The sequence below is a fragment of the Alligator mississippiensis genome, chromosome 2, assembly GCF_030867095.1.
Source record: "Alligator mississippiensis isolate rAllMis1 chromosome 2, rAllMis1, whole genome shotgun sequence".
Classification (NCBI taxonomy): domain Eukaryota; kingdom Metazoa; phylum Chordata; order Crocodylia; family Alligatoridae; genus Alligator; species Alligator mississippiensis.
In genome coordinates, this window is record NC_081825.1 from 2,310,395 (window position 1) to 2,328,987 (window position 18,593).

Here is an 18,593-nt window from a genome sequence, read left to right on the forward strand (position 1 = left end):
ACCTTGAAACAGCATTGAAACAGCCTCAGTGTTTCAAAAAAGCAAAATGGAACAGCTGTTTGAATTGAAATGAAATTCAAAACAGAACGCTGTTCCATGGAAACCCCAAAATGAAGGCAAAACAGAATGGTGCTATTTTACACGGCCCTATAAACTACCTTTCTAGTTAAGTTTCTGGTAATGTTCTCACTTCAGCATTCTGGAAGAGAGTGAGAGTTAGAACATGGGAAAACTGCTAACAATGTTAAAGGAGGATGCACATGGGATGGGGCAGAAGAGAGTCACCAAATGATTCACGGACTGCTGAAATTGCCTTCCAGGGAGAGACCCAGGCAGCCCAGTCTGTTCAGTTTGTTCAAAAGAAGGAGAGGCTGCAGGTGCTTTCACAGATAGGAAATATTCCATACTCAGGGGATTTCTTTAGCTGAGTAGAAAAAGGCAGCATAAGAGTCAGTGGGGGAATGAAAGGCAATTGACTTCTGGTTAGCAATCTGCAGATGGTGACAGTGGTGTGACTCTGGCAGGACAGTCAGGTTTGTTTCTCTGTTGTGCCACCCACCTCGCTGAGCCTGACCACCTACCAAGCTGATCACTGGCATGTCTCCCCTGGAATGCCTATGACTGGCTGATCCCCTTCCTGGAGCACAACCACAAGCCTGGGGTAATTGCCACCACCACCCATGTCTGTTCATTGCTTGGGCCCTGTGCCCCCTGGGGTACACAGTCCCTACACTGGTCAGGCCACAGTTGGAGTACTGCATCCAGTTCTGGGTGTCGCACTTTAGGAGAGATGTGGCCAGCATTGAGAGGGTCCAGAGGAGGGCCACTCGCATGATCCGGGGGCAGCAGGGCAGGCCCTATGAGGAGAGACTATGGGACCTGAACCTGTTCAGCTTTCACAAGAGAAGGCTGAGAGGGGACTTGGTGGTCATCTACAAACTTACTGGGGGAAGGCGGGGGGGGGGGGGGGGGGAGGAGGACCAGCGGGGAATGGGAGAGACCCTGTTCTCCTGTGCATCTCCCAGAGTAACAAGGAATAATGGCCATAAGTTGTTTGAGAGTAGGTTCAGGCTGGACATTAGAAGACACTATTTCAGTCAGGACAGCTAGGATCTGGAACCAACTTCCAAAGGAAGTGGTGCTGGCTCCTACCATGGAGGGCTTTAAGAGGAGGCTTGAAAATTACCTAGCTGGGGTCATATGAGCTCAGTATTGTCTCCTGCCCAGGGTAGGGGGTCATATTTGGTGATCTACTTAGGTCCCTTCTGACCCTACATCATAGTTTCATACTTTCATAGTTGGTAGGGTCAGAAGGGACCTAAGCAGATAATCTAGTCCAACCCCCTGCCATGGGCAGGAAGGAATGCTGGGGTCAAATGACCCTAACTAGGTGGCTGTCTAGCCTCCCTTTGAGGACCTCTACATAACATTGGTCCGGCCTCAGTTGGAGTACTGCATCCAGTTCTGGGCACCGCACTTTAAGAAGGATGTGACCTGCCTTGAGAGGGTTCAGAGGAGGGCCACACGCTTGGTTGGAGGGTAACAGGGCAGGCCTTATGAGGACAGGCCAAGGGACCTGAACCTGTTCAGCCTCAGCAAGCAGAGGCTGAGTGAGGCCTGCCCTGCTGCCCCCTAATCATGCACATGGCCCTCCTCCGGACCCTCTCGATGCTGTCCACATCCCTCCTGAAGAGTGGCACCCAGAACTGGATGCAGTACTCCAAATGCAGCCTGATCAGTGTTGCATAGAGGGAAAGGATCACCTCCTTGTACGCGCTCATAATGAATCTATGGATGCATGACAAGGTGCAGTTAGCCTTCATAGTTTCAGTTTCATAGTAGCTAGGGTCGGGAGGGACCTGAACAGATCATCTAGACTGACTCCCTGCCACAGGCAGGAATGAATGCTGGGTTCACAAGACCACAGACAGGTGATCATCCAAACTCCCCTTGAATTTGCCCAAGGTAGGGGCGAGGACCACTTCCCTGGGAAGTTGGTTCCAGAGTTGGTTCCAGACACACTTCCTGACCTTGTCCCCACATTGGTGGCCCATGTTCATATTGGAATCAATAGCGATTCCAAAGATCCTTTTCTGCCTCTGTTCTGATGAGAAGGGAGTTCCCCAGCCTGCAGGTATGCTGCTGGTTTTTCCTCCCCAGGTGCAACACCTTGCACTTGGCCGTATTGAAACCCATCCTATTCTCATCCTCCCGCCTCTGTAACTTGTCAAGATTTAGTTGTAGCTGTCCCTATCTTCTAGCATGCTCACTTCTCCCCACATCTTAGTGTCATATGTGAACTTGAACAAGGTGCTTTTCACCCCCTTGTCATAAACTGCCGATGAAGATATTGAAGTGTGGGCTTGGGGACTGAGCCCTGGGGAACCCCACTGCCCACATCTCTCCAGGTCATAAATGACCCATCCACCACCACACTCTGGGTCCATCTCTCCAGCCAATTTGCAACCCATCTGGGTGTGTAGGCATCGACACCACAGATGCCTAATCTTTTAATGAGGATGGGGTGAGAGACGGTTTCGAAGGCCTTCCTAAAGTCCAGGAAAACTATGTCCACCATGACACCTGCATCCAAGGCTTTTGTGACATGGTCATAGAAGGCCACCAGGTTGGTCTAACAGGACCTGCCTCGAATGAACCGTGTTGGTTGACCCTAAGCATTAACTCCCCTGCTGGCCCCTCATAGATGTGCTCCTGGATAATTTTCTCAAAGAGCTTCCCCAGAACCGAGGTAAGACTAACGGGCTTATAGATTCCTGGGACCTCTTTCCTCCCTTTTTTGAAAATGGGGACCACATTGGCCCTTTTCCAGTCACCAGGCACCTCTCCAGTGGACCATGAGTGCTCATAAAGCTGTGCCAGGGGTCCTGCAATGACCTCTGCCAGTTCCCTAAGCACTCTGGGGTGGAGATCATCAGGACCTGCTGATTGAACAAATCTAGTCCCTCCAGAAGTTCCCTGACTAGGTCCTCACTGACCCTGGGCCTAGCTGCACCTCCCCTGGGTCCATCTGGAATCCTGGGGGGGGGGGGGGGGGGATGGAGGAATGTCCCTGTCCCTGCTCAGAAAAATGAAAGCAAAGAATCTATTAAAGAGATTAGCTTTGTCATCTGGCCAGCAGATTACCAAGCATGTCCTATAGAGGCCCCACATTATTTGGCACCTTCTTTTTACCCCATGTGTATTTAAAAAAAGGACTTCTTGTTATCTTTGTTCCGGGTTGTTAATCCCAGTTCCATCCCTGATTTGGCCTTCCTAATAGCCCCCCTACAATCTCAAGCCAAGGAGGTATAATCCTCCTTGGTGATGGCCTCTCCCTTCCATTGGGCGTATGCCTCCTTTTTGGTTTTGAGGCATTTGTGGATGCTTTTGGTGAGCCATGGGGGCTTTTGAGCACTCTTCCCACTTTGATCCATGAAGGGATTGTCACACTTTGGGCTTGGAGGATCGTCTCCTTAAGGAACGACCACTCTTCTTGGACTCCCAACTCCCCTCCCCTCCGGGACCTCAGTGCCTCCCCAACTAGTCTCCTTAATTCATTGAAATCTGCCCTCCTGAAGTCCAGGGCTGCTGCCTTGCTGCAGCCTTTTGACACCCTGTGCTGGATGGTAAATTCCAGTAGGTGATGGTCGCTATCACCCAGGTGCTCGAGCACCCACAGTCCCTTCACCAGGTCTTCATCTGTGGCTAGGACCAGGTCTAACAAGTCATTTCCCCTGGTGGTACTGTGCAGCTCCTAGGGTAGGTGGAGGTCCTGTAACTTGGCTAGGAACCTATGTGAGTGGCACTCTATGTTAAGCAGCAGTATACTTCTTCCACCATTAAGGTGGGGGTGGAGGAGAGGAATACCGAGGCATTGTGGGTCAGGATCCAGGGGGGGCCAGGGGAAAAGGACTTGTTTGTGGGGGTCTACTACAGCCTTCTCATCAGGATCAAGAGATAGACAATGTATTCCCGGGCAGCTAGCAGACGCCACACAGGCGAGGGAGGCAGTGGTCATGGGAGATCTGAACTACCCAGATATCTGCTGGGAGGAGCAGACAGCCAAAACAAGCCGCTCATGGTGGGTCTTACACTGTGTGCAGGACCTCCACCTAACCCTGGTGATGTCTAGTCCCACCAGGGGTAGCGCCTTGCTTGACCTGGTCTTAGCAACAGGGGATGATCTCATGGGGAACGTGTGAGTTCACGGTAGCCTGGGAGACAGTGACCACCACTTAGTCAAGTGCGCTATCCAGCAAAGGGTGGGTAAAGTAACTAGTAGGGCTAAGGTGTTCGACTTCAGAAGGGCCAACTTTAGCAAGCTTAGAAGGCTAGTTAGTGAGGGGATACAACTCAAGAATATAGAGCAAATGGGGGTCCATGACGGTGGAGGTATCTCAACGGAGTGATCCTTGGGGCTCAAAAGGAGTCTATTGTAGAAAGGAAGGTAAGGGGGCAAAAAAGCCCCCTTGGCTGAACAGGGAACTCCAGGAGAGTCTGGGGGCAAAGAAAGAGATGTATAGGCAATGGAAGCAGGGAGCAGCCACCAAGGAGGAATATATCTCCCTGGCGTGCTATTGCAGGGAATCAGTTAGACAGGTCAAGGCGGAGCTTGAGCTCAGGCTAGCTTCAGCAATCAAGGACAATAAAAAGTCCTTCTTCAGGTATATAGCGGGCAAAAGGAAAGCTCAGAGCAACACAGGGCCCCTGCAGGACAAATCAGGACAGTTGGTGGTTGACGCAGGGAAAAAAGCAGAGCTCTTCAATGAGTTCTTTGCTTCAGTATTTCTAAGTACCAACAAGCCAATTCCCCCACCTAGATCATTGACGGATGTCCACGTGGCACCAGTCCGCCTATGGTTAGTTCTGAAATAGTTAAGGAGCTCCTGGAGGAGCTGGATGGGTACAAGTCAGCAGGCCTGGACGACCTCCATCCACAGCTGCTGAAAGAATTGTCCGGTGTCATACCTGAGCCGCTGGCACAGCTGTTCGAGCACTTGTGGTGCTCTGGCAAGGTTCCTGAGAAATGGAGAAGGGCCAATATGGTGCCCATTTTCAAGAAAGGGAGAAGGGATGAGCCGGGTAACTTTAGACCAGTCGGTCTTACCTCTATCCCTGAGAAAATGCTAGAGAACACATTTGTGCACATTTGAATCAAAGGGAATCTGAAGAGGGTCCAGAGGAGGCCACTCACATGATTAGTGGCCTTCGTGATAGACCCTACAGGGGGAGGCTGAGAGAGCTGAATCTCTTCAGCCTTCACAAGAGACGGCTGAGGGGAGATCTTGTGGCCGCCTATAAATTTAATAGGGGAGGTCAACGGGGAATAGGTGACGCGCTGTTTACTAAGGCGCCCCAGGGAGTGACTGGGAATAACGGGTGTACACTAGTTGAGAGGAGATTTAGGTTAGATATTAGGAAGACATTTTTCACAGTAAGGGTGACCAGGATCTGGAATGGGCTTTCAAGAGAGGTGGTGCTATCACCTAGCTTGGAGGTCTTCAAGAGGAGGCTAAATAGACAGCTGGCTGGCATCATCTGACCTCGGTCCTCTTTCCTGCCAGGGGCAGGGGGTCGGACAAGATGATCCATTGTGGTCCCTTCTGACTTGACAATCTATGAATAAAAGACAGGGTTAACAAAATATAAAACACAAACAGCACAACAAACCATAGTGGTTGGTGAAATATAAAAAGGCACAAAAAACAAAATGTCAAATAACAACTAATATAGGGCCTAGATACCTGGAGGGGGAGAGAGGGGGAAAACACAGTGACCCTTTTCCACTGCAACGAAGACTTATCCCTGTTACTTCAGTCATCCCAAGTCAGACTAACTGGGACTTGAATGTGGCTCCCCCCTGTGGTAGGCAGAAACTCTACCACACACCCACCAGTGCTGGTAGTGTGCCAAGCTTCTAGCGGTCTTGACCTTCCTAGAGCCTCACATCACACTGCCTGGCCTCTTATTGAAGGATCTGGAAGCAGAGCTGGGAACCTCACAGGTCGCTGCTCAGATCCTTGCTGGATCTGGGGAACCTTTCCTGCTGGCTGCAGCCTTTTGTAGGGGGTCCTGGAGCTCACTGGGGAGCCTCTCCTGCCGGCCCCAGCCCATGCTGCTGAGGGTCCAACTGCTGTCTGCAGGTCCCACTCCTTCAGGTGCTTCTGGGGCAACTGCTCCCACCCCACTGGCCCAGTTCTTGCCAGCTCTTTGAGATTTCTTCCTTCTGGTCCCTTGCTGAACCCCCCTGAGTCAGCCGCACTACCTCTTTTATCCCCCTCCAAGTGACCCAAGGGGCCAATCAGGGGACATGGAGGGAGTCTCTGGGGCCTGATTGGTGAGGAAAGGGAATCCCAAGTTCTCCAATCATTTCAAAACCCCTGGGCTAAGTCACTGCCAGCTAGCCCATCACATATAGAACAGGCATATCTCTAGAGTCAAAGAAAATTAGGATTGGAAGGGAGCTCAGGAGTTCATCTAGTCCAACCCGTGCACAAAGCAGGACCATCTCCAACTAGATCATCCCAGTCAAACCTTTGTCTAGCCAGGTTTTGAAAACCTCCAAGGATGAAGCTTCCACCACATCTCTGGGTAACCTGTTCCAGTATTTACCACACTCCAAGAGAGAAAACACTTCCTAATATCAAACCCAAACTTCTCTTCCTACCAACTATGAAACTTGAGCCCATTGCGTTGCTGCAAGCTATATATCTAGGTAGCTCTCAAGTAGCTTACTCAAAAGTATCATAAAGAGGCAGGTGAAGATTCCCTCTGGAGGCAAGCAGTTCATTGATCATGAGGTTCAAGAGAGTTTCAGATGGTCCAGATTCTCTCTCAGTTCTCATCATGGCTACTGCCCCTCCTCCTAAGTAGTCCATAACTTATATAGAACCTATGACCTCATTTACCTGATCCAATGAAGGCCAGCAACTGTTGGCTGCCAGACAAACAATTTGAAATGCATCACTGGTTGCCCCCTTCCCAAAGGACTACTTCTAGGGGTAAGAGGATGGACTTCCAGTGGCTCTGACCCCCTCCCTGTCATGTTAGCATTGCTTGGAACAATAGGGAGCTTAAGCCCCCCACCCAGGTATGTGATGCCAGCCATGTAGGCAGAGAGCGCAGGTTTCCCACCTTCCTCAGAAATGGGGAGAGACAGAGATGGTATTCTTCCACAATCTCCTCACAGGTTCCCCCAGTATCTGTGCTGGCCTCTGCCTGAGATGTTTCCTTTTAACCCTTCACCCGCATCAAACATGGGAGGCCAGCCCCTGTGCCCTTTGGGTTTTGCAGTGCCCTAGAAAGGCTGAACAAAGGGTGAACTGTAGCTGGAGCCTACCAATATGAGACTGCATCCCTGGATGCAGACATTGGTGGGTACTGAGCCGGTATACATTCCCAAAACCTTTCTGTATTGCTGGCAGAATTATGGATACTCCTACACAGGGGTACACTTGTGCTGGGCCAGTTTGGAGGAGTGGAGGAAGCACTTCCCACTCTCCAAGCACAGATGTGGTTTCTCCTCTGTGTGGGTATGGTGGTGCTGGGACAGGTGGAACATTAGATGAAATTCTTCCCACTCTGAGCACTACTATGGCTTCTCCCTCATGTGAATAAACTGGTGCTGAGCCAGGTGTGAGAACTGAGAGAAGCTCTTCCCACACTGTGAGCACTGATGTGGCTTCTCCCCTGTGTGGATACGCCGGTGCCGAGCCAAGTTGGCGGAGTGACTGAAGCTCTTCCCACACTCTGAGCACCAATATGGCTTCTCCCCAGTGTGGATATGCTGGTGCTGAACCAGCCTAACGGAGTTAGCAAAGCTCTTCCCACACTCTGAGCACTGATATGGCTTCTGTCCCATGTGGATTCTCCGGTGCCGAGCCAGGTTGGCGGAGTGATTGAAGCTCTTCCCACACTCTAAGCACTGATATGGCTTCTCCCCTGTGTGGATATGCTGGTGTTGAGCCAGCCTAACGGAGTTAGCAAAGCTCTTCCCACACTGCGAGCACTGATGTGGCTTATACCCTGTGTGGATACGCTGGTGCTGAGCCAGGTTGGAGGAGCGACTGAAGCTCTTCCCACACTCTAAGCACTGATATGGTTTCTCCCCCGTGTGGATACGCTGGTGCTGAGCCAGCCTAAAGGAGTTAGCAAAGCTCTTCCCACACTCTGAGCACTGATGTGGCTTCTCCCCTGTGTGGATACGCTGGTGCTGAGCCAGACTGGAGGAGTGACTGAAGCTCTTCCCACACTCTAAGCACTGATGTGGCTTCTCCCCTGTGTGGATACGCTGGTGCTGAGCCAGCCTAATGGAGTTAGCAAAGGTCTTCCCACACTCTGAGCACCAATACGGCTTCTGCCCTGTGTGGATAATCTTGTGCAGAGCCAGACTGGAGGTCTGAGTGAAGCTCTTCCCACACTCTGAGCACTGATGTGGCTTCTCCCCTGTGTGGATACGCTGATGCTTGCCCAGGCTGGAGGTCTGAGTGAAACTCTTCCCGCACTCTGAGCACTGATGTGGCTTCTCCCCCGTGTGGATACGCTGGTGCTGAGCCAGGTGGGCAGACTGAGAGAAACTCTTCCCACACTCTGAGCACTGATGTGGCTTCTCCCCTGTGTGGATACGCTGGTGCCTAGCCAGGCTGGAGGAGTGAGTGAAGTGCTTCCCACACTCTGAGCACTGATGTGGCTTCTCCTTTGTGTGCACGCACCAGTGCCTCGCCAGGTCGGAGAACTGCCTGAATCTCTTCCCACACTGGGTGCAGCAGTGCCGCACACACTCATGGTAGGACAGGTCTTGCAAGCAGATGAAGTTTTTTCTGCACTCAGTGCAGTGGTGTGTCTTCCTCCCTAGGTGGATATACCAGTCCTGAGAGAGGGAAAAAAAAATGGGTGAGGGCTTGCAACTTTTGACACAGCTGTGCCTGACATGTCTCCCTCTGCACATGTAGGTTCTTGACCAAGTCTGTGGGGCACACAAAGTTCTTCCCCATTTGTTGAAGCGGTGGGGTAGCTCTCCAGAATGAGTCTGGAAGTTAGCAATGAGGTCAGAGAGGCAGGTGAAGCTCTTCCCACACTTAGTGCATACATGGGACTTCTCCCCAGTCTACCTTATCTTGTGAAGAGCCAGGTCTGATAGCAGTGAGCTCTGGCTTACCTCTGAGGCCCTCCCCACTGCCTTTGCTTGGATGCAGTGCACCTTTCCAGTGGCTCATAAGGTCTCTGAGCTCCACAAATTCTTGCCTGCACTCAGGGCTGTTTCTAGGTTCTGCCCCTTCTCCACCCTGATGCCCAACTCGAGATGGTACCTGGCTCATGGCTACATTCTCCTTCTGCTTTTGGGACCTCCCCTGAGTCTCATGGCATGGCTCCATCTCAGGTCTCAGGGAGTCCATCTCACCCAAACTCCCTGGGGAAGTCTGTGCTGGCTGCAGGTCTGCAGACCCTTCCACAGGAGGCTGCTCCTCAGCTCTGCTCAGCAGCCAGACATCTCCTGCATGGGAAAGAGAAACTCCAGGATAGTCCCTACCCTACTGGCAAAGGGCAAACATTGCTATTCCGTCTACTGGGATGGGCCTCAGAGCAGGCCTGGACCTTCGCATTGTGTTCCTTCAAGAAAACAAAGTCTTCCTGCCAAAACCCCAAATGCTGGAGGCAAGGGTGGGGCAGGTTCCCTGTGCTGGGCTAATGTTACCTACTTGGTGAAGAACAGACCCAGACTCTCAGAGTACCTGGCCCAGCTGTCCATACCATCCCCTCAGGCCCTGCTGGGACAAGCACACATATGGGATGTGGGACATATGCGATAGGGCAGTGCCTGAATAGCTTCATGCTCTAAGGGGCTGAGGATAAGGCAAGGACATAGAGTTGTGGCACTCTCTTGTGAGAGGAGCAGGGCTGTGCTTCCTGCCTGCTTCCAGGGAAAAGGTCTTGTGAAGGGCATGCACCCATGGAGTGCTGGGAACTTTGCCTGTCAACAAAACACCCCAGTCCCTTGCAATGGTTAGATCCCAGCTCTCACTCTCTCTTTCTTTTTCTGTCTAGGCATAGCTTTCTGAACCTGAATTTTATTAGTTAAGCTTGAGCTAGGTTTCCCCAAATACTCAACTGAACCAGGGTAATATTGTAATCGTTTTAGTTAATTTTCCCTTGCATGGCTATTACTACTTGTACCATCATAAATTTAATATACTTAGCAATAAATAACTTTTATAGTCAAACTGATTTTAACCGGGCGACTTTTTCCTTCTCTACTTCCCCTTCCGCACTTTCTCTACAGCAATGCTTCTTTTACCTGAGCCAAAGATCCCTGTAAAGCCCCAAAACACCATGGGGTCCACTCATCAAGAGGCTACCACTATTAGGACAGTTAGGGCAAAGACTGGGACATGCTGAGTTTGAGACACATAAGGGGATCAGCCTACATAGGCTGATTGACCCATTTTATATTAGACATGCCCTAATGAACTGGATGCTGGCCCATGAGAGTGTCAGCTGTACACCCAGGTGGATTCAGAGGTCTTCTGTTCACCTGTGTGCTTGTGTCTGACTGCAGTTCATTGTTACCTTAATGAACTGATTCCTGGTATATGAGGGTGTCAGCCTGTCCGTGTTGATCACCCCGGATGAGTCAGGCGTGTCATGTGTGTGTGTGTGTGTGTGAGATTGATTTGTGACTGTAGGAGCCCAGCCCCATTGAAACCGAGTCCTGCAAGACAGCTCCACTAGGGGTGAGGACTTGCAGAAGGGAGAGATACAGCTCCATATAGAAACACAAGCAACACAAACAACACGCTGATAGAATTAGAAAGACAGTAGAAATGTACCCCTAATAAATGAGCAAGCCCCAAAGTGAGGGGCAAATCTGGTAATAGGGAGCAATTCTGGTGCAAACTATGGGGGATTCCGCCCCCATGAACTTTTCTGCCACAACCTGAAAGATTTTGAATCCCACCCGTGCCATGGAGCCATTTAATGCAGACTGAGACCATGGTGAGACTCTTCCTGGGTTTCAGGCCAACCTGACCAGAAGCAGCCAGAGACAGCCTCAGCTTCTTTCTTGTCCCACAGGAATGGCTACGCAGAACCTCTGTGTACCATGCTCATTTCAATGGGGGACTACAAATCCCATAATGCCCTGGGAAAGGGTGGCTACTTTGGGCTGGGGAATTAACTCTTACATTGCTGAGTGAAGACAGCAACTTAAGATTGTGGCAGTCCCTGGAAACTAGATCTGGGCTGAAAATCAAGACCGCAGACCTGACTGTCCCCTAACATCTGTCATTAGAAGGCAAAGAAGGGAACAGTTGCTTGTTTCCATACTGTTCAGTTTCAGAGAGTGGGAACAACACTTGCCGGGAAACATTACAGCAGGGGTGCACAAAATATGGCCTGTGGGCCAGATCCAGCCCATGGAGAGGCTTTATCCAGTCCATGGAGGGTTTCTTGGACCTGCCTGGGAAAGGTGCTGCCCAGCTGTGGCGCATCCTGCTGCCCATTGGGCAAAAAGCGGGCCTGGGATGGATCTGCAGCTGGGCTGCCTTTCTAGGCAGTCCAGGCAGCTGCAGCTCTTTCGGGCTGTCGCTAGGCAGGAAGTAGCAGCTGGTAGCAGTGTGCACCAGATCCAGGCTCCCACCTACCATGCCCCTGTAGTACGCACCACACCAGCTCCAGGCTGGCTTGCCCAGGCAGATCAGTGGCAGCATGAGAGAGAAACTGCAGCTCAGCACAGGGCAAAAGCAGCCTCTCCTGACACCAATGCTTCCAGGTATAGTCATGTGGAGCCCGTGCAGGGTTGCCCTGAGTCTCCTCTGTGTCACCTCCATCTCCGAGCCACCCACCAGGGCAGTGGTGGCAACGTAGAGCAGATGCAGGGCAGCCCTGCGCAGGCTCTCCTGTACCGCCGCTGCTGAGCTTGGGCCCCAGCACTGGTTCCAGACTCACCCCTCCAGGCTGAACAGCTGCAGCAGCGGGTGCATCAGGATAAAAATGTTGCTTGTTGCAGGGAAAAACTGGCTCCTCCCTCTTGCCGCCACTGGACAGTTTTCGGTGTGGCTGCCCGGAGCCCGCACTGTGCTGGGCTGCCCTGCAGCTCCATCACGGCTACCTCTGGGCTGACCTGTGCAGCAGCAATGACAGTGCACACCAGCTCCAGGGCAGCCCAGAGGCAGCGGTGCCCAAGCCACAAGGCAGCTCAATTAGTCGCAGGCAGCCACACAAAAAACTGACTGGCAGCAGTGAGGGGGAGGGTCTGCTTTTCCCCCCACAATGAGCAAGTTTCTTCCCGGCTGCTGCTGCTACTGCTCAGACTGGAAGGGCGAGCCTGGAGCTGACACAGGCCACGCAGGGTCAGGGCTCTGAGCACTGGTCCCCACTGCTACTGTGGGATTGGGGGCAGCAGTGAGAAAGAGCTGCTCTGCCCACGCTGCATGGCCAGGGGCAGTTGAATGTGTCAAGGCTGGGCAGAGGTGAGGTAGGCCACGCTGGGGCTGTGCGCTGTTGGCAGTGGAGGGGGAGCTGCTGCAGGGTATACGGGCTCTGAGTTGTTGTGGGGCGGGGGCAGACGCTGACTGGCTCAGTTGGGCTCATGCAGCCGCTCCCCTGCACACCCCACATACCCTTAAACCCTTAAACCCCATTCACTGCTACACACATACTACACACACAGCCCTCCACAGACCCCATGCCCACCCACACTTCCCCACAAACCACCCACCCACATCCACACACCTTCTCCCCATGCCACATATACACCCATCCATACACACACTCACCGCCCCCCACAAATCCCATGCCCACCCACACTTCCCCACAAACCACCCATACCCACCCACCCACATCCACACACCTTCTCCCCATGCCACATATACACCCATCAATACACACACTCACTGCCCCCCACAAATCCCATACCCACACAGCCATGCTCCTTAGGGGTGCACCAGTAAGAGATTTTGCGGGATCCCACCGCTGTGTGCACCCTGGGATGGTGTGGGGGGGGACAATGCATGTGCACCCAGATCCACAGTTAGCACTCTGCAATGGTAGCACAGGTTAGGCCTCCTGTTTCCAGGTCCTGCTGGCACCACGGAACTTTACTGACAGCAGAGTCCGGCTGAGAAGCCACAACTCACCTGGCAGCACATCCTCTGACTTTAAGATTTCCCCATTGTCCTCTTCATCACATTCCCCAAGCTCCACCTGTCCTCGCTCAATGCTGCTGATTAAGTCAGGTGTGGGACCTCGATATCCTGTGTGGACAGTGGTTAAAGAGCATTTGTGACTGGGTACAGGATATAGAATCCAACTTGGATTTGGGGAATGGATCCAATGAACTCAAGGTGTCTACTAGGGCCTTGATGGACAGGGGAGGATGGGCATTTAAGATGAAAGAGAAGGCACTGCAGGGAGAAGCCTTCAAGAGATAACAGTTCTTGTTACCCAGGTGGATGAAGAATGGTCATAGGAAAACAAAGCACCAATTACTCCCGATTTAGAAAGGGCATTAAACTGACAGCGTCACCAGGGACAGGTGAGGAGATGCATGATCCATGCATCTGTATTTCTGAACACAGATAATGACATATCTCCCAGTTGGACTATAGATAGGCACAGGACTGATACCAGCTCATGAACAGTTAGTGCTGACCTAGTGAAGGGACACTTGGGAGGGGCTGGACCTCTTTAAGTCAGCAGGTGCAGATGATCTTCCTCCAAGAGTGCTGAAGGAATTTGCCAGTGTCACAGCAGAACCAGTGGCACGACTGTTTGAGCACTTGTCACACTCAGGACACATCCCAGGGGACTGGAAAAGGGCCAGGATGGTCCCTATTTTCAAGGGGAGGAAGAAGGATCCAGGTAACTACAGGCCAGTTAGTCTCACCTCTAGCCTTGGGAAAACCTTTGAAAAGATTAAGGACTACATATGCAGAAGCCCAGCAGGAAAAATAATGCTGAAGGGTAACCAAAATGGATTAATAGCAGATGGATCCTGCCTGACTGACCTTGTTTCTTTTTACAACTACGTCACAAAATGTTTGGATGCGGAAGTTGAGGTAGATATCTTTTACTAGAAATTTTATAAAGGCCTTTGCTACGGTGTCTCATCCCATTCTCATAAGTAAACTAAGTGGCTGTGAGATAGACGACTACAGGGTCAGGTGGGTGGCAAATTGGCTTATGGGACGCACCCAGTGAGCAGTGGTGGATGGGTCGGTGTTGACCTGGAAAGATGTGGGCACTGGAGTTCCCCAAGGCTCAGTCCTCAGGCCAGTGCTGTTCAATATCTTCATCAGTGACTTGGATGCGGGCATGGAGAGCACAATGTCCAAATTCATGGACAACACCAAATTATAGGGAAAAGTAAACACACTGGTGGGCAGGGAATGGATTCAAGGGGATTTGGACAGGTTGGGAAAGTGGGCAGAACAGAATGGGATGCAGTTTAATGAAGATAAATGCAAATTACTGCACCTAGACAAAAGGAATCTCCAAGACACCTACAGATTGGGAAATGACTTTGTAAGCAGCACAGCAGCCGAAAGGGATCCGAGTCATAGCTGACTCCAAGATGAACATGAGTCGTCAATGTGACAAAGTGATCAATTAATCTAATCGCACTTGATCATGAATTAGCAGATGCATGACAAACAGGTCCAGGGAGGTGATGCTTCCCCTCTATGCAGCACTGGTCAGGCTGCAGTTGGAGTACTGTGTCCTGTTCTGGGCACTGCACTGTAGCAGAAAGCCCCCTTTTCCTCTTGCCTGCATTTGCTCTCCCCTCTTTGGATATGTTCTCTTTTTCTACCTTTTCTTCCTTCCTCTCTCTTTCACTTTAAGATAAGGAATTGTGTTTTACAAAATGCACACATACAAATTTTATTTCCCCTTGTAGTTTGGTATTTTTATCTATTTGTGTGTCATGGCATTTGTAGCTTATATTTTATACTCCTCACCTTTCAACTGAATGTGTTTAGTTTCATAAGTAAATTATACATTGTAACATTGTTAACAAGGGCAGGAATCAAACTGCCCTTCCCTGTATCAGGCTGGCCCCTGAAAGAGTGAGTGAATCAGTGATTAAATGTGTAACATGGTAGCAGACAGCAATTAACACCTGGGAAGCTACAGATCAACCAAGGGAAGAACTCAATAGAAGACAATGTAACAACTGGGAAATGTCTAAATGTCACTGATAAAAGGCTAGAAGCCCTCGCCTGAGTTAATCATCGCCAGGGACCAACTTTTGGGCTGAATATCTCCAGATCAACCGCTCCCAGAGCCCTATTCAAAATTCATCAATGGACTTCCAATCCTGCACGTTCATGTGGATGACCCCTAGGGCTGACAGATGCCATCCAGTAGCCACCGAAGGCGGGGGGGAAGTCCCACGAGGGTCAATGACCCCTGGATTGGGCAAACCTGAAAACTGGGGAGTCACCAAAGTCTGCCAAGGACAGATAAAAGGCAGTGAAAAGTGACCCTCAGTGGTGCCCTCTTGATCTCCAACTCGACCAGACCTGTCCAGCCAGAAGGACCAGCCAGCGACCCCCTTCTGGAGGATAACACCACACTGAAAGAAGCCTCGACTGGCCATCGATGGCAACTCCAGTGCTTGTAGGATAGGTATACCTGACTCTGTAGCTTGCTACTGTGTGTGTGGGAGGTGGGGGGGACCATCCCCAAGGTTTATGATTTAACTCATTACAGTGTTTCAATCCACCTAATAAGCTAGAATTTTAAGGATCCCGAGTTGGACATCTGTAGCCAACAGCACTTCAAGAGGGATGTGGACAACCTCGAGATGGTCCAGAGAAGGCTGAGAGGTGATCTAGTGGCCATGTACAATTTCTTTGGAGGAGGGGGGCAAGGAATAGGGGATACTTGGTTTAGCAGGGCACCCCTTGGAGTAACTAGAAACAACAGTCCGCAAACTGACGGAGACCAGATTTAGGTTAGATATCAAGAAGAACTTCTTTACAATAAAGGTTACCAGAATCTGGAATGGGCTCCGAGCAAGGTGATGCTCTCGCCTATCTTGGGGGTCTTTAAACGGAGACTAGACAAGCACCTGGCTGGGATCATCTGACCCCAGTGCTCTTTCCTGCCCAGGGCAGGGGACTAGACTCAATGATCTCCTGAGCTCTCTTCCAACCCTAACATCTGTGAAATATATGATGTACAGGGGAGCAAAAACAAAGCTTTCATTGTTTTCAAGGTACTAAAAAGAGTTATTGGACACACATATGGATGGATAACATTCATTTTATCAGTGTAATTCCAGGAAAAGAAGTGAAAATGAGCTTAGTGAAGGGATGCATGGCACTGAAAAGCAGCTACTGACACTGAGAGTTTTTACTGGGGGAGAGAGTAATTCATCATCACCAGGGACGGATAGGATGATTCCATAATAACTGTAGCTGCAACATAGCAATCATCCCGTCCACTGTGAGGATGATCCCAGGAGGGGCGATGAGTGCACAGGTTGGCAAGTACTGCAGGGTTGAACACCAACTTCCTAGGAGTCGTGGATATGGACAAAAGAAGGCCGAAAGAGACATTTCACAGCATGTGAAAGACCATAATACAGAAATGGTCTAGATGGTCTTTGCCGAGTGGGACAAAACACTGAAGCACTTTCCTAAGAGAAACCTCTGGGGGAAAGGGAGAGGAAACAAAGCATCAGAAAAGCAAACTCACCTAGTAAAACCTCAGTACCTCAACCCAGAGCTTGGAAGCACCCCTGGCCAGAGAAACCTGAGTTACATCTCATGTACACATCACTAGAGGAGCAGTTGAGGAAATGCAGCATCCCCTTGTTGTAGCAGCAGAGGCTGATATGACTTTGTATTAACTTCAGCTGGGTCATAATGACAGGAGAAAAGGGATTTAGATATCACAGTATGGAGCATGCTAGGATTGTTAAACGTGTCTGGAGAGGACTCGCTAGGCCAGACAGGGAAGAAGTCAGAAACCTCCCAAGGAACAGCTCTTAGTGTATTCGTATACAATGACCTGGAGATGGTGTGAACGTGCTGAGAAGGCAAAGGGAGATCATGTTGCCAAGAAACTGCTGCATGTGGAAGAACCAGGAGTCACAAGAACGGGGAAGGCACAGGTGAAAGCGGCTGGAGCAAATAAGGGAGGATTTCTCAGTCTGAAACGTGAGAGAGGCCTGTTCACTGGCAGAGCAGTGGGGAGGAAGGGGATTTAAACCTCCAGCCAAGAGATCATGAGGATGAGACTGTTGGAACAGGGAGATGACTACAAAACTGCACAGTTCACATATCTCGGGGGGGAAGCAAGACCCAGAGCTTTACCCAGGGAAACGAGGGCTTGGTGATTCTTCAGCATCTGGTCCTGGTAAAGCACCTTGTCTTCATCGTCCAGCAGCTCCCACTCCTTCCGTGTGAAATACACAGCCACGTCCTCAAACACCTCCCGGAGCTGCAGGCACAAGCGTTGCACCATCAGTGTCTCCTGGCCAGCTGCTCCCGGCCCCACAGCCCCCCCCTGCAATCACTGGTACTACCACGAATTGCAATCTTAGCCATGACAGGTAAGGGGACACAACTCCCCAGTCTTCAGCTGATATGTGACGTAGATGCAGTCACAGATACAAGAGTTCAGGTGCCGGCTTTAGCCCAGCTCATCACGATCTACTTGCTTGGTCCTTTGAAGCAGCCTCAGCTTCACTTTTAGAGGCAGGGAGCCCCGGGTCTACGCACTGTAACCCGGCCTGCCCGTGCCAGCACCCCTGGTATCTGCACTTGGGAGAAAGCTCCTGCTAATGCAGCTTGAAGAGTTTGCAGAGTCCATCATGCTCTAGAAGTCTCTCTGTACCCCAAATTCTTTAAAGAACTTCTGGCTCCTCCTGCACTGTACTCCCCACCACAAGTGAACCGGGTGCCCTGCTCACCTCCGAGCTCTCCTCCTGCTTTGGAGGCCTGCCCTGCCCCTTCTGCACTTGGCCTGGCTCAGGGGTCAGGGAGCTCCTCTCCTCCAGGCTCCCTGCGCACGTCCTCTGCAGCTCCAGGATCACCGGCCCCTCCTCAGCAGGCTGCTGCTCAGCTCTCTGCAGGGTCCCAGCACCTGCGCGTGGGAAGGGAGTGCACACGTGAGCCCTGGTGCTGCTGGCATGGGGAAAGCCCTGCGAGTCTCCTGCACTGGCATGGGACTGAGGAGACAGAGGCATCAGTGTGTGGAAGAGGGGGAAGAAGGAAGACTCAGAATCCCGTAGCTCTTGTTAACAGACCTCCACAGGCATGAGGCTGGAGATGAGCCCCAGTAACTCTGTCCAGTGTGGGGAGGTGATCACAGCACCACGACAGAGCCTGCAGGGACATCGTTCCCTGGGAAAGCAGCTCAAGCGATGCTGGGGCTGCATCAGATCCACATGCTAAGGGCAGGGGAGGGGAAACGCAAGGTCGGTCTGCTCCTGGGCCGTGAAACGATTGCAGGGGTACCAGGAGAACAAGAACCACTGATCTGTGCAGCACTGTCCCACCACCATGTTGTGGAAGAGAGATTTCTGCACCGACGGATGGTGCTCATGCTGCTGGAGAGTGGAGACCCACCGCCCCTTCCCTGCCCCT

At 51.4% G+C, this 18,593-nt stretch overlaps 1 protein-coding gene across 2 annotated transcripts; it reads right to left on the reverse strand.

Moving 5' to 3' along the window:
* Nucleotides 1-1,527: 1,527 nt before the first annotated feature.
* LOC109280208 (zinc finger protein 883-like) lies at nucleotides 1,528-18,218 on the reverse strand. 2 transcript variants are annotated; one of them, XR_009459439.1, is made up of 6 exons: nucleotides 17,918-18,218; nucleotides 17,319-17,445; nucleotides 13,134-13,250; nucleotides 9,309-9,493; nucleotides 7,340-8,869; nucleotides 1,528-5,616 (listed from the first exon to the last, which is right to left on the reverse strand). XR_009459439.1 is itself a non-coding variant. In XM_059721237.1 (5 exons), exons 1-5 carry the CDS (start codon nucleotides 18,191-18,193, stop codon nucleotides 7,592-7,594), a joined length of 1,983 nt encoding a protein of 660 aa, XP_059577220.1. In that variant the 5' UTR covers nucleotides 18,194-18,218; the 3' UTR covers nucleotides 1,528-7,591. The 2 variants fall into 2 exon arrangements, 1 of the variants encoding a protein (XP_059577220.1); XM_059721237.1 differs by having other exon boundaries at nucleotides 1,528-8,869.
* Between the last annotated feature and the right edge of the window lie 375 nt (nucleotides 18,219-18,593).